Source organism: Pseudonaja textilis, chromosome 3 (genome assembly GCF_049901715.1).
Source record: "Pseudonaja textilis isolate UNSWEBS1 chromosome 3, rPseTex1.2, whole genome shotgun sequence".
NCBI classification, from domain to species: Eukaryota; Metazoa; Chordata; class Lepidosauria; order Squamata; family Elapidae; genus Pseudonaja; species Pseudonaja textilis.
The window spans coordinates 175,138,427-175,153,553 of record NC_141992.1 but is presented as its reverse complement, the minus strand read 5'-3'; the positions used below and the strand labels follow the sequence as shown (position 1 = coordinate 175,153,553).

The 15,127-nt window shown below is 37.8% G+C and overlaps 1 protein-coding gene and 1 non-coding gene across 3 annotated transcripts; both read left to right on the top strand.

The window, feature by feature from the left end:
- The first annotated feature begins 445 nt into the window (after positions 1–445).
- TRNAS-AGA (transfer RNA serine (anticodon AGA)) lies at positions 446–527 on the top strand. The gene has a single exon. It is a non-coding gene; the product is annotated as a tRNA-Ser (tRNA).
- A 161-nt stretch (positions 528–688) lies between these two features.
- CFAP418 (cilia and flagella associated protein 418) lies at positions 689–9,284 on the top strand. Of its 2 annotated transcripts, XM_026705940.2 has the most exons (6): positions 694–940; positions 3,486–3,582; positions 3,729–3,796; positions 5,259–5,324; positions 6,401–6,496; positions 7,658–9,284. In XM_026705940.2, the coding sequence occupies exons 1-6, from the start codon at positions 768–770 to the stop codon at positions 7,815–7,817; spliced, it is 660 nt and encodes a 219-aa protein (XP_026561725.2). In that variant the 5' UTR covers positions 694–767; the 3' UTR covers positions 7,818–9,284. The 2 variants fall into 2 exon arrangements, with proteins under 2 accessions (XP_087787654.1, XP_026561725.2); XM_087931528.1 differs by lacking the exon at positions 5,259–5,324 and having other exon boundaries at positions 689–940.
- The last annotated feature ends 5,843 nt before the right edge of the window (positions 9,285–15,127 follow it).

Sequence of the window (15,127 nt, the reverse complement as noted above, 5' to 3'; positions counted from 1 at the left end):
ATGATATTAAACTGGCAGGGATTAATTTAAGCACTTTTTGAAAATGTCCCACCAAGCACAAAGAGGTTTAAGATGACTTGGTTAGTGAGCTGCGCTTCTCTCCCTAAACAAGGTAAATAAAATGAAAGAAATTGCAAATATGCAATCTGCCAAGGGGCTTCGCCTTCTTTTAAAATCAAACGCCGCGGAAACGAAAGCAAGCAAAAGTATCAGAGTCTCACAACGCCAACAGTTAGAAACAACCACATACAATTCAAGTAAACGGTAAGATGTTAGCAGTATTTTATAATTGCTATTTATGAAAAACTAAACTTTCTTCCTTTCCGCGACTGCTAGAAAACATTCGCACCCGCTGTCTCGCGGCCTGTTAAATATGACGTCATTGCAATGGAGCCACAACACAGGACGAGCTCAGTTGTGCCGGGAAAAAACTTCTTTACGTTCTGTAGTCGTGGCCGAGTGGTTAAGGCGATGGACTAGAAATCCATTGGGGTCTCCCCGCGCAGGTTCGAATCCTGCCGACTACGGCGAAATATTTATTTTGACAGGAAAAAAAAACAGTTCAAACACATTTTCGACATAGAATGAAAATCATTCGATTTGTCTTTAAGCTTCGCTTTATTAATCAGGTTTTAGAAAAGACCAGAAAGGAGGGGGAGAGTGATGGGCGTGGCCAGCATGCGCGCGGCTTTCCTCCCCACCTACCATTCGTTACCGTGGCAACGGGAACAGCGCGCCAGCGCGTGACTCGCGGAGACCAGCTTAAGATGGCGGACGATCTGGATACGTTGTTGGACGAGGTAGAGAACAAGTTTTGTCGTCTCTCGAGGCGGGACTGCTCGGAGCGGCTCCGAGCAAGCCAGAGTCGGAAAAGGGACCGCATTCTCGAGAAGGAAGAAGAGGCGGAAGCAGAGGCAGCCGCGGCGGGGGAGAGGGCCAGGTGAGCAGTGCGCATGCTCCAGCCTTCCCACCCTCTCTCTCCCGAGTCCCCACCTCCTCGGTGCCTGAGGCTAAGAGAAAAGACAAGGTTGCAAGGAGACTGGAATCACATTTCCGGTGCCCCAGCGACGCCGTTCCCAACCGGGCACCCTCCAAGTGGGTTGACCTATGATTCCCAATCAGCTCCGACACATCGGAGGCCCAGGCAATGGAAGAAGGACTTCCCTGTTTAATGCATATATATATAAACCAAGGATCTTCAAACTTGACAGCTTTAAGACTTGTGGACTTCAACTCCCAGAATTCCTGAGCTAACATGACTGGAGGAAGATTTGTGGGAGTTGAAGTCCACAAGTCTTAAAGCTGTCAAGTTTGAAGACCCCTGTTCTAAACCTTGTAAGTTTTACTATAAGTGTCTATGGAGATTCTCAGTCATCTCAGGTTATGGTTATCCCAAAGGTGCTTTTTCAAGAAGCAACTGGACTTTCTGTTTTTTTTCTTTAAAAATGTTTCTCTTCTCATCCAAGAAGCTTCTTTGATTCTGACTGGATGGTGGAGAATGGAAGGATTTATCCTCTTTCTGGTCGTTTGCATTCTTTTTTGAGGGTCATTGAAGCACCTGGAGGTTTATCTGTGTCCTCTGGGTGACCTGAGTGATGCAAATGGGTGTGGAGCCTCCTTGGAACCATTGAAAGAACTGTGTTGTAGACTGGAGATAGAGGTCATATCCCTCCTCCTCTGTTGAGAGAGGGCTGTTCAGTTCTGACATAGATGGCCTCTTTGACCCCTCTTTCAAACCAGCAATCCTATCTGTCTAAGTATGGACTTAGTTTTCTTCAAAAGAGTGGCTGTTGTCATTTAAATGCAAATGGGCTGGTGAATCTTGTCCTGATGGGTTTGTTCTCCTGTGTTGTGCAATGCATTTATGAAATGGTGGTTTTGTTTTCCCCAATGTACAGATCTGTACATGGCTCACAGCATATACCACCTTGCTCAGTTTGTGTTTGTGTGGTTCATCCAATCAGAGTTGAAGAAGCTTCTTGGATGAAAAGTGAAACATCTTCAAAGAAAAACCAGAACGTCCAGTTGCCTCTTGAAAAAAACACCTTTGGGTTTCATTTATAAGCACACATAGGAGTAAGTCCCTTTGAATCCAAGGAGAATTTCTTGCGATTTAATGGTTGCAAGTTCTTTAGTTTTGTAAAAGACCATCAACAGCTATTCTATTTACTGACTAGGAATGATGCTGCAGGCTAGTATATGGCAGCGCTCAACTGGAAAACCCAAAATGGGACATGCATAATTCTGTGATTTTCCCCTTTTGCCTTTGTGGATTTTCCCCCTACTGCCAGTAATTCTTTCTTGCAATTATTGCTGCCTTTTTTTGGTCCTTTTCCATGCTAATAACATCAGAAACAACATCTTTCTCCCTTTCCTGCCTGCTTCAAACAAGTCAAGTCAGTCTTGTCAGATTAAAACTTGTTTCTCTTCCAGATCATCTTCTAACAGTCTCTCTAAAGAAGCAGATATCTCAGTTGACACTTAAATGTCTGTCCATTTTTCAAAACTATCAAGTAGATCCAGTGTTAAGATACTTCACTTTATTCTGTAATTGAAAGTTGAATGTACAGTATGTGTTCTTCAATTATTATCTTTAATCCTTTCAAGTATGTTGTGTTTTTTTTAAAAAAAGAATTTTCTCACGGGAGAGACTTTTTTATAATTAATTCCAAAATCTTATTTCAAATTATTTGGACCCTACCCTGTTTGTAACTTTCTAAAATCAAAGTTTTAATTGCCCCTTTGCTGTTTATTCTGAAAAAGAAAAATTAAGTCAAACTGGTATTTAAAACTTCTTTCTCTAAGGATTCACCCAGTGCCATAAAACCTGCCAATGCAAAAGTTTCTAATCACCAAAAAGCAGTTAAGAAGCAGTTTCCCAAAGAGATAATAAAAGTATGAAGTATGAGAATTTAGTATCCTTTCAAAGGCACCAACCGCAGTATGAACAAGATAGCTATTCCCTCATTTTCAGAACTCTAAAACTTCCACAGAAGGCTCTTCTGCAGTCTCTTATCAAAGAATAGCTTTCTGGAGAGGGGTGTGTGTGTGTGTGTGTGTGTTCATGATCTTCTCTTTGTTCAAAAAGCCTATCTACCCATCAGCTCTTCATTCTGCCATGGTTATTGGCTCTTTTTTCTTAGAGCTATCTTCAGTCCATCGTTTTTTTTCCTTCTGAAATCCATGGGTTTTATTTTTGATGTAGTTGTCCCTGTATTTTAGATTCATACAGTGTATAGTATGAGTCTAAAATACAGGGGTTGTGGCCGTAACATTCAAATTGTTGATATTTTCCTTTTCCACATTTCTCTGCTTTTTATCCTACCTAAACTATTGAGGACTTCTGGAAAATCTCAAAGCTTGCAGCCTTTTTTGTTAAATAAAGTTATTGTGAGGGGAGCGGGAAGGGGTTTTCTGAGGAGGGCACTTGGTATGACTACATTTTTTTTCACCAAATGATGCTTCTCTTCCACTTTCTTCTTTAGATTTACCAAAATATTGACAAAAGGAACCAGTGAAGAAGAGGACATTGATGAAATAATTAAGGATATAGATGAAAGTACTTATATCAGAAATTTCACAGTAAGTAAATCTCTGAGAAAAGAAAGACACATTGGTTAATCAGTATCAGCAAGGGCTCTGGTGCTGTATTCTTTTCTTTACCCTTCACCTGTTCCCTATAATCATGCAACTGGTTAACTGGTCTTTGTTCTCTTTGTTTTTGCTAGAAACAAACTCCTAGATTATTCAGCTCAGCATCTGAAAATAACACCTCCATTCAAACCCATGGTAAGAAGTAAGTAAGATTTACAATTAAATAAATAATGTTTAGTAAATGACTAACTTAGATTTCATTGCATTGGCACTCAGTCAAGAAAAAGATGTTGGGTTGGATCCAGAATTTGTTACACTTAGATTCCATCCATTATTGTTGCATCTTTTTTGCAACAATTGTGCACCTAAGCATTCAAAACTGAATATGCAAAGCAACAGAATATGTGGAAGGAAATGAAAGCAGGGGAAATGTGGTTATTTCAGCTATATATAATCTAAGCTGCAGTCACTCCATCTTGGACTCATAATAATCTTATATGTGGAAATAAATTCTATTATGAGTGGTGGAATTTCCACTATAAAATATACCTGGCTATAACAGTAATTTCGGCTCAGTTCAGTGGAATTATTCTCAGATAATTATGAAGCTTCAGTTACAGTAAACCGGAAAACAGGGTCATTTGAAATTTTGAAACTCTTAAAGATACTTTCACAAAATAGCTGCAATTGTGGCTGCATCTATCCTTACAATGTCCATATAGCAGAAGGCAAAGGATTAGACTGTAGCCACTGATCTTTTAAGGATGCCTCTTTTTTATGTGGGGCCTAGAGTCATTGTGAAAATACAAGCTGAGGGTACCATATTGGTTTATAGCATCCCAGCCTCCTATTCATATTTTTAAAATTAAGAGCATCATAAACATTTAAGGAAAACAGGATTCAGTGGGCATAAGGAATGTGACATCAGACATGCCTTTTCTTTCAGGTGTCAGCTGGGGAATTAGATGACAATAAACCAAGAACTATTGGTAGATTTTTGGGTGATCTAAATGGATCTGTAAATTTGTTTTTTGTTTTAATGATACAGTTAAAAGTATACAGTGAAAAGGGAATAACAAAAGGATTTTGTCTGGAAGAGTATTATGAATTTAGTTCAATTCTAATTTTCAAAACATTTGAGCTTAATTGTAAATAATAATTGTATCTTATTCTGATAAATGTATGTTCTAGAACATTCCCAAAAGTTCCTATAAGTTTAAAGTCTGTTCATTCATAAGGTTGGTCAGATTCTATAGGAAATATGAGTTTTGGACATGAACTGAAGGCAGTAAAAGGGGATCTATTAGGTTTTTCCAGGCAACAGTTTCAAACATGAACCAGCAAAAATCACAACACATTATTAACCAACCTAATCTGGATCCAGTTCTGCATTTCTGAAAGTTTTCTAAGTGCTCTCATCATTTATTATTTCAGCTGTGCTTGATATTTTATAACTCGTTTAATTTCATAATTTAATCTTCTATAATATTATGTGCTGATTAATTATGCTTTTCATAAATAAACATAAACTTATTCTGATTTGCCATGCTTTATCTTTCTTCCAAGCCGTTGAAAAGTTTTCTCTATTTACTACGATAATAAATAAATAAAGTGTTTATAATGTGTCTGTAGTTTTTAAAGGCTCCTAATTTTAATTCTGGTAGATGTTGCCCAGTATACCTTGGTGGAAGCACCGCACCATATGGTATTGGAACAAATATTTCACAGAGGTATGATGTCTTTTTTAATACTGCCAAACATGTTAGTTTTATCTTACAACATGAAGTAATCTAGGTGCTATTTCTATTGAGTTTGCACATTAACCATCTTATGTAATCTAGGGGCTGGATCGACTTTGAGAGGTTAGCATTGCAACACTGGAAAACTCCAGAACTGGTTCCCAAATGCTGTTTTAGCAGGGCTTTTTTAGAATTTTGTGGCCATTGTGATTATGGATCTGACACAATTTTATTCCCATATATATAGTGGAAAACACCCTCAATTTAGCTTTTGCCTCAACTTGACGACATACGGCCTGGATATCAGAGAAATTTTACTTACTGTAGTGTCAATGGCCAGACCATCTTGTGATAAAGGCTAAAGGCTTTTACCAACTACCGTACAGTCACAAATGGCCAGACAATGGTGTTTGCAATGGAGGTCTCGGTGGCAGAGATGAATTATCCTCAGGCTTTGCTGTGTCTATTCAGGACCTGGTTTTGGGATAGATTCCTATATGATCTCCCAACAGAATGTGGGAAAGTAATATATTTTGTTTGATTTTCCAGAAAATATAGAGTGATGGTGCCTCTCTGGAGGTGTTGTTGGTTTTCAAGCTGAATATCACCAATATGTGGATGACTCTTACTGCTACATTTGAATCAGGACAGGCTGTGTACATCCTGAACCAATATTTACAGATACTGTGTGTTGTCAATGTGCGTCTTTAAACTGAGACTGAATCCTGACAAGATGATGACTTTGTTTATGAGTTTTGGACTTGGAAGTTTAAATATTTTAAATGGGATCATCCTCCTTTAGAAAGAGTATATATTTTGGAGTCCCTAAATCAATACTATTGGAGAGCCAACTGACCTCAATAGTTATATAAATGCCTCGCAGGAAGAGGTTGTACTTGTCCCCAAAAGACTACGCTACTTCCAGTCTAAACATGTCCAATGTCTTTACTAAATTGATTAATCAGTGAAAAAAAGAAAAGTTGTTCAACATTTCAAAGTATTGTAATGGAGGCCTCATATTCTTTTTAAATAAACCAGTGACATTTGTTTTTTCTTTCTTTCAATAGAACTTGTGATCAGTTACGTTGCACTGCATGTGACTTCCGTGTTTTGCATTATAATGACTATCAATGGGACAAATCATGTGATTACCTCTTTTTTAGGTAAGTATTATAGACAATATTATCAAGGGTTCTACGTGTATTCCCACTGAAAGTTTATTGGTAGGTTATGCCAAATTATTTTTTGATACAACATATTTTAGCACAGATATTTTCCCTTCTCCCTTGTGGGCAAGATAAATGAACATTTTTATGTTTCTCACATCATGTAATGTTTGGTTTTGCCTGTTTGCACTACTAAACACATTTACAGTACTAGAGACTAATTTCCATCAAGTCAAGTAGTAAGAAAGATATTTTTTTTGAGTGTATGTGATAATGATTACATCATAAATACATGGAGAAATTATTCCTATAATGTCAGAATTATATATGTATAATGGCATGGGTTACTTTTTTTTAATATGCAGGACCTGATAAAGAATTTTCCCACTTTCAGAATATCTGGTATGAAATATTAATTTTATATCAATGGTTTTCCATTGAAAGAACAAGGGAGAAATTTTGGTCTTTATCCAGGTGATAAAACTGTTGGCCAGACCACTAAGGGTTGTTGTGAGTTGCTGTTCTGCAACATCTAGAGGTCTTTCTGCTTTGCAAAGAAAGAGCAGGTCCTTCCCCATTGAGCTTCTTTGGATACATAAACATACATATAAACAATACTACTTCTGTACAGTAGCAGTGATTCCAGAATCAACTGGAATCAAACAGGATCAAAGTCAGAAGTTGACAAAACTGGAGATTCACACACTTTGTGTGAATGAAAGTGCTTCTACTCAGTGGCTCTTTTATTCTAAACAATGATACTTTAAAACAAGGGCAGGGGTGGGATGCTACCGGTTCTGTCTGGCTCTATAGAACTGGTAGCTTTGAAGAGCAGCAGACACCGAACCAGTTCTGTGTTTGCTGCTATTTGGCCCGCCTACCAGCCCGGGTTCTTACCTGTCCTTTGTTTCTTGCCTTTTCAACTCATAGTCACTGAACCGGTATTAACACCTGTTGAATCCCACCCCTGAACAAGGGTCTTCATACTTGGCAGGTTTAAGACTTGTGGACTTCAACTCCCAGAATTCCTGAGCTAACATGACTGGAGGAGGAATCCTGGGAGTTGAAGTCCACAAGTCTTAAAGCTGGCAGGTTTGAAGAGCCCTGCTTTAAAACCATGCAGAATCTCAGTTGAAATAAACTGTTCTTAATTCTTAGGAATAACATGCCTGAATTCAGCAAGTTGAAAACAAAGATGCTAATGAAGAAGGGATCACGGGCCTATGCCTGCCAATGCACTTGGAGATCTATAGATGAATTAACAGATCTCACTATGGACCGACAGCTCCGTTGGGTTTGTAGCAAACATATTGGCTGATGTTGGCTTGCTTCCTGCAGTATCCACATCTGTATGAAAATCATCTGTTCATTGCTTGGCATCATGTAGGGTGCACCGAGAATGTTCTGTGTAGATCTTGCTGCTGTTCCAGTATTAAGTGAGCACTTTGCCTCATAAACCTACTAATGTGATTACATCTTCCCAGAGGCTTCACTTCTATTGCTGATAGAACCAAGCTACTATAGGGAAATGGTTTTAGTTAAATGTTACATTGATAAAGGTCTTTGGATTTGTTAGCTCCTTCAATTAGTATCAACAAAACAATAATGAAACTGAAAAGAAAGAAAAGACATGAAATAAAATAATATTATTTGACTAGAACATTAGTTTAATATAAAAAATCTGTTATGGTGTCTGAGATTTAAAATATTCAGGCACAATATAGTTCAAAGGAGATTCTGACTATTCTGCTTTTATCCAGCTGTTGTTATAGTCAAATTAATGCAAACCTGCAGCAGTATTATCCTAAAACTTGTATCAGAAGCTGAATTATGCAGTTAAAATACAATAGGTTAGTAAACTGACAAGAAGACACTGTAGCTCAAAAATTCTGAAAAGCATAATTGCTAGATACAAACCATATTCATAAAGTTGTTTCAGTTGCATACACACATGGAAGTAAACCCCACTGGCATTTGTTTCCAAGTAAACATGCATTGAATTGGGCTATACAAATTTATGCTCATCTCACTATCTGGTAATCTTGCAAAGTTTACCTCGTAATGAGCATCGTTAGTAGCCAAAAGGTTTTCTGAAATAATATTTTGAATCAGCTATTCTTCTTTGTGAAAGGCACAAGTATGCATAAAATTAGATGGAGGATGGCTTCATTTTAAAATTGCTATACAGCATTTAAGCTAATCACATTTGAATGTTTTTAAACAAATATAAAAATCAAAATATTATACAAAGGTTGTCCTGACTTACTGTATCTGTTTTCCTCTTCTGAAAAAATAATTGCATCATGATTTGCCATGTTGTATTGATCTAATGTGTCCTAAATGTAATTTTTATTTAAATATTATTTTTTCAACTTATAATATGTCACATCATCCAATAATGCATTCTGTCATTTTTCTCTGGCACTGAAAATTTAGAAGTGGATTGCAATTTAAAGATTTATAAATGCCAGTAGAACACTTACTGAACTAACATGCTAACACAATAGCTATTGTTCATTATCAGAAACACATTAAATATAAAGAGATACCATTGATTTCAGCTTTTTAAATAATATCGAATATGTTTAGAATTATAATAAGAATAATTTTGGTATTGTAATATAAATTATACAAATAAAATATGTTTAGAATCACAATACAAATAAATTAATACCGGTAGTTAAAACTACACCATGGAAATCAGTCCCCGTCATATTTTTTTCTGTAATGCTACAATAATTAAAGCATATTCTTGGTATTTACAATTAAAAATATTTTATTTTTATCAATTGCTTAATTCATTTTTGTTTATTGATGATACGGTATTAGATTATAGAATGTTCTATATAATTGCACTATTAATAATAATAAAATAATACAAATAATATAATAGCTGGTCATATGTCACTTTTTTCAATGCCACATTATAATATCACACAGTCACTAAACCCATGGTTGTAAGTTGAGGACTACTTGTATACATGCCTCGAATCTTGTGTGTGTTTGTTAGGGCCTCTCATGGTGTTAATGGGGCAGATCTGGAGGCAAAGTAAATATATGGGCTTGAGGCAGAGACTGGTTTCCATGTTAGCATCATCCTGTTGTTTTTGTTGCCTATAAGAATCTACACCAGATTGAAAGGTGTATGTATGCAGGTATGGGCCTATCACCTGGTCCCTGAGAAAGTGTAATGTCATTGTCCCATATGGATTGTAACTTATTAATAATGGGTTTAAATGGCTTGAGCAGTGAACTCTCAATAACAAGCAGTGGTGTTCTGTTTCTGTTTGGCTTTTAATAGTTCATCCTTGGGAATTGATGTAGCTGTTTTGATTTATCTGTTAATCTCCTTAGGAAAACAGTTTCCTAAATGCCTGGTTTAATTCCCTCGGTTGAGCTTCTTTGTCAAGTGAGTCAGAACAAATCTTTTTGTAGCATAGAGCCTGGACACAGATAATTTGGTGGTGTGTCCTGGATAGAGACGGAAAATGTTTAGGTATGCATGTCAATCTGTTTATTTCCTTTATAACGTGGTATTTATGTCACCATTGTGTGGTTTTTGATAAAATCAAGGAAATGGACTTGTTCCACACATAGATCTAGGCTAAGGTTGATGGCAGGGTAGAAGTTCAAGTCGTGATGGAATTTGATGAGGGATTCATTTCCATGGGTCCAGATGATAAAAGTCTAACCAATAAATCTCAAGTAAAAAAGAGGCTTCACTAAATCTAGCAAAATAGAAGAAATAAAATAATAGAATTACCGTGATCCATTTGTCCAATTGTAATCATGTTCATATTTGCTGGTTTATTGGTGAATTTTAGTTGCCCATCTTCCCCCGAAGGGCAACAGACCACAATATCGTTGTTCTTCAATTGCTGCTGGAAATACAGAAGAACATATGCAATTTAGCAGTAATTTTGAATAGTTTTAAAATTTAGGAAATTAAAAGTGTGAAGGGAAACAGTCCATTTTGAGCACAGTTGCTGAGAGAAAGATTCTTGATTCACAGATGTATGGAATGTATATGTGTATGTATTTTTACAAACAGGTAAAAATAGCATGATTCCTTCATAATGCAGACAGGTGGGCCTCAACTTATGACCACAATTTGGATTCTTGGACGTTGAATGAAGGGGTCATTAAATGAGATGTCATGTGACCACTTTGCTCAATAATTACAGTCATGGCACTCCCAGTTTGGGTTCTGAAGCAATCTCACTGGTCATTAAGCAGACTAAGTTCCAGGTAAGGGGGATAGCGGGAGATTGGGTTTTGGCTCTGCACAAGTTGAGGTGCTGTTTGCCATGCAGTGACAAGCTGCCTCAGCTCAAAAGGCCTCAGCCAATTATCCAGATCACCATTGCACGGAAAGTGCCCTACTTTCCTTCCTTTTCTCCGGTGGTTGGCAAGCACACCTGTTGTGGTCTGCTGGCAGCCTGCAGAGATGGCAGCAGAGTCGGACAGTGGGGAGGAACAGGGCCAGTTAGGGAATCTGGGGAGGACTCAGATGAGGGTCCTACATCCAATACAGAGATGGGGCCAGGACCATCTGGGAGTTATGTGCTGACTCTGGAGCCTTCAGAATCCGACAGCAAGGCAGAGGAACAAGGGGAGCCTGTTCCCAGTGCACACATGTGCAGAGCTGCCAGATGGCAAGAGCAGCTAAGACAAAAGAGGCGACTCAGGAGTAAGGCTTGGAGGTGATAGGCCCCTCCCATAAAACATAAAGGAGGAGCAAAGGGACAGGAACCTTTGTAGGAAGCAACTTTGTTTGCTCTGTTTGGATTAAACCTTGAAGCTCTTTGCAGACTTTGTACTCCGTCTGGCTTTTTACAGTTAATTTGGCACTTTAGTTATTGACAGCAATTCAGAGATAAAGGGGGTGCTTATCTCAAGAGACTGGGACTCATTACAGGCTGGGAATTAACATAATTCCCAGCCGTTGAAATAAAAAGAGTTGTTGGACTAAGCATGTGATTAATTAGTCTCAGGAAGCGTGGGTCAGAACAACACCCAGCCTATGCGAAGCACAGCCTTCTTCCCGAGGCCACGTCACACCATTCCCATGATCCATCAGAAAACTGCTTCAAATTGCACAATTTGAAGACTGAGGCGTCTGAAGCACTGTGAGCATGGAACCCACTTTTGCGGTGCTTCAGAAGCTCCAAATGTTTCCTTTTCCTGACATCCTGGGTTGGTGCAGTGCATTTGCGTTCATCTGAATAATGTTCTCACACAATTCCTCTTGTGGGAAGTTGGGTTGTTACTTTAGTAATGGAACATTTGTTTAGTGTGTGTTGTTTTTTGGCAGACCTGAGTTTCTGATTTGCTATCATTTTCTAAACATCCAGGAAGGGTAGCGTATTGCTGTTTTATTCTTCCCTTGTGAATTTTATTCCTTTGAAGATATTGTAGATAGTTTCATGTGGTTTGTCTAGTTATCATCCATACTTTTGGTTGCATGTGTGGAAGTGCTTTAGTTTCTAGATGCTGCATTACATTCTCTGCTGTGAGCGCTGAGAATAGAACAGAACAGAACAGAACAGAACAGAACAGAATAGAATAGAATAGAATAGAATAGAATACTTTATTGGCCAAGTGTGATTGGACACACAAGGAATTTGTCTTGGTATAAATACTCTCAGTATACATAAAGAAAAGGTACATTTGTTAAGAATCAAGAATCATAACATACAACACTTAATGATAGTCATAGGGTACAATCAACAATCAAATCATACTAGGAAATAGTCAATATAAATCGTAAGGATACTTGCGACAATCACAAGTCCTACAATCACAAGCGGGAGGGGATGGGTGATAAGGAGCGATGAGAAGATTAACAGTAATAGTAGTGCACACTTTGTAAATAGTTGAACAGTGTTGAGGGAATTATTTGTTTAGCAGAGTGATGGCTTTCGGGAAAAGCATGGTGATTCCATGAGTATTCCTCTGATCTGTTTGTATATTTGTCCATCAATCTGAAAGTAGGTGGGTAAAGCAGAGGTTGATGGCTTCTATGATTTCAGTAAATTTTAAAATCAATTGAGGTCCCTGATTCTGGGCATCAGATTTAAATGGAAAAGAATGTTCCTGTAGAGGGCAGTCTTACCCCAAATTTGATCTATTGTACTTCATTTTCAGTATAATTGGGAGTTCCTCCCTGAAGCCATTCCACAATCTGTCAGATTAATATGAATACAGCATTATGTATTCAGGACTTTTTATAACACAAATATGTCAAACACATTACCCAGTCTACCTGACAGAATTGTTATGGGATATAATTGAGAAGGGAATAAAATGTATCCTGCCTTGAACCCCTGGAGGAATAATTAGATACATGCAAACATAGGGAATAAGTAATTGTATTTTATAGCCAAAATAATATTATAAATATAATATAGAACAGAAATTATCAGTGCAGTTTAGAGTTAACAAGTCTTCATTTTGTGCTATAATACTCTTCACTTAATGGTTATTTCTTCAAAGTTTTTTTAGAATTAGTCTGGAAGAATTAAATTAGCTCTTCCATTCACTAGGTACTAAAAATCAGTGTTGGCTTTCCACAGAGGGCCTAACCCTAACCCTAACCCCACCCCCAAGTAACTTTGCAACAGATAAAACGGATTTGGGAGGAAAGGAGAAAGCATGAAATGGTCTCTCTGAATAAGTCACAAGCAATTTTCTGTATTGGAGAAGTTTGCTTTTTTTTAGAGTAGCTTGATGGATTCTTAGACTTTGCGTATAATCCAGTGCAAATATATTTAAATCTATTGAAATTGGTGAGCACAGTGCGTTAATTGAACTATTCTATTTCCCATGGTAGGTGAGATCTGGAAATTTGGATAATCGCCCAAAGACCTGCAGGGATTATTTCCCCCTTCTGAATAATAGAATTGTTTAGAACGCTAGGATGTTTCTTGCCTCGTCCCCATTCACCCACAGAATAATATCCCATCAGTCAAGTGTTACTGAGGTTTCTGCGAGGTGACAGGAACATTCAAAGTCAGATTCCTTTCTGTGAGCAGATCTCTCCCTTCTCTTGGAGATGGTCTAAACCAGGGCTCCCCAAGTTTGGCAGCTTTAAGACTTGTGGATTTCAACTCCCAGAATTCTCCAGCCAGCTATGTCCACAAGTCTTAAAGTTGCCAATGTTGGAGACCTCTGTCTAAACTATTGTATTGTCCTGATAGCCCTAATTCTGCATTATACTGTAGCATTTGTTTTGATAGCAATTCTGTGTTATGTGCGTCTTTTTCATACACTTATACTGACACATCACAAATATCTCTTTAAAAAGACCAAATGTATATACCTGTACAGGTATATACCTCCTATACCTCCTATATACCTGCACAGCCCATTTTGAATGAAAGAAAACAGCCATTTTTCGGAGATCAAGTTAGTCATCCTATTAGCATTTATTCTGTAGAATCGTAGAAAACCACCGCATAGAAGTTCTGCAAGAAATTAACTACAGATAATCCTCAACTTATGTCCTCTTGATTAACAATAGTTTGAAGTCATGACGTCTTTAGAAAAAGTGAATTATGACCGTGATTTATGAGATAGATAAAGGGAATGGGATTGCGACTCAGGTGCTTGGCAAATGGCTCGCATTCATGATGGTTCCAGCTTCTTGCAGTCACACGATCACAATTTGCAACCTTCCTAGCCAGCTTCCAACCAAGTCAATTGGGGAAGTCAGATTTTCTTAACCACATGATTTGGTTAACAACCATGTGATTCGCTTAATGACCATGGTAAAAATGATTATAAAATCAAATCATCACAGAATGACTCACTTTACAACCAACGTATGGAGAAAAATTCCAGTCTCAATTGTGGTCCTAAGTTGAGGACTACCTGTACATCAATCCTCGTACACAATTCAGTGAAACTCAGCCCTTTCTCGCTGAGGACAACTCACTGCAGAACAAGTGTTACACTAATATCAAAGAAATGGTGGACTGGAATCATTAAAGAAAGGATGCAAAAGGGGAGACAGTATGAAATGTGAATGGCAAAAACTAAAAAATGTTTTATTTTAAATAATTAAATAAACTTGTTAAATTGCCCCACAGCGAGTTAGCCTCAGCAAGTTGGTTATAGCAAGTTGTCCCATTCCAGGCTGCAGTTAATTTGCCCATTCTTGCCTAACCATTAGGGCCTCTATAGAAACAACTGATTTTGGGTCTTTAGTAAACAATTCACTTAAAAGGATGGCAGAATTTTGTTTATTTAAACAGAAAATAAGTCCATACAGCAGCAGAGTTCACAAGACAGGCCTGAATTTCACATCTCCGAGTCCTTCATCAAATGACTATACTTTCCCAGTCCCAAAGAAACCCCCAGGAAGGTGGTGATCCTTATGTACAAAAACAAATGGTGCTACATAAATGGGGACATTGTTAACTATATTGAGGACTGGATGCTCAAAAGCCTCCTCTCCCCAATTTAATTCCAGAATCATTTCAGATTGGGCCATCTTGGAAATATCCAGACATTGAGATAAGATCTTTAAAGATAATAACCAGCAATTTAAATTGTGCCTAGAAGATGACTGACCATCAATGGTTCTTGAATAGAGATATTAACATCAGCAAAGGTAAGTGCACCCAT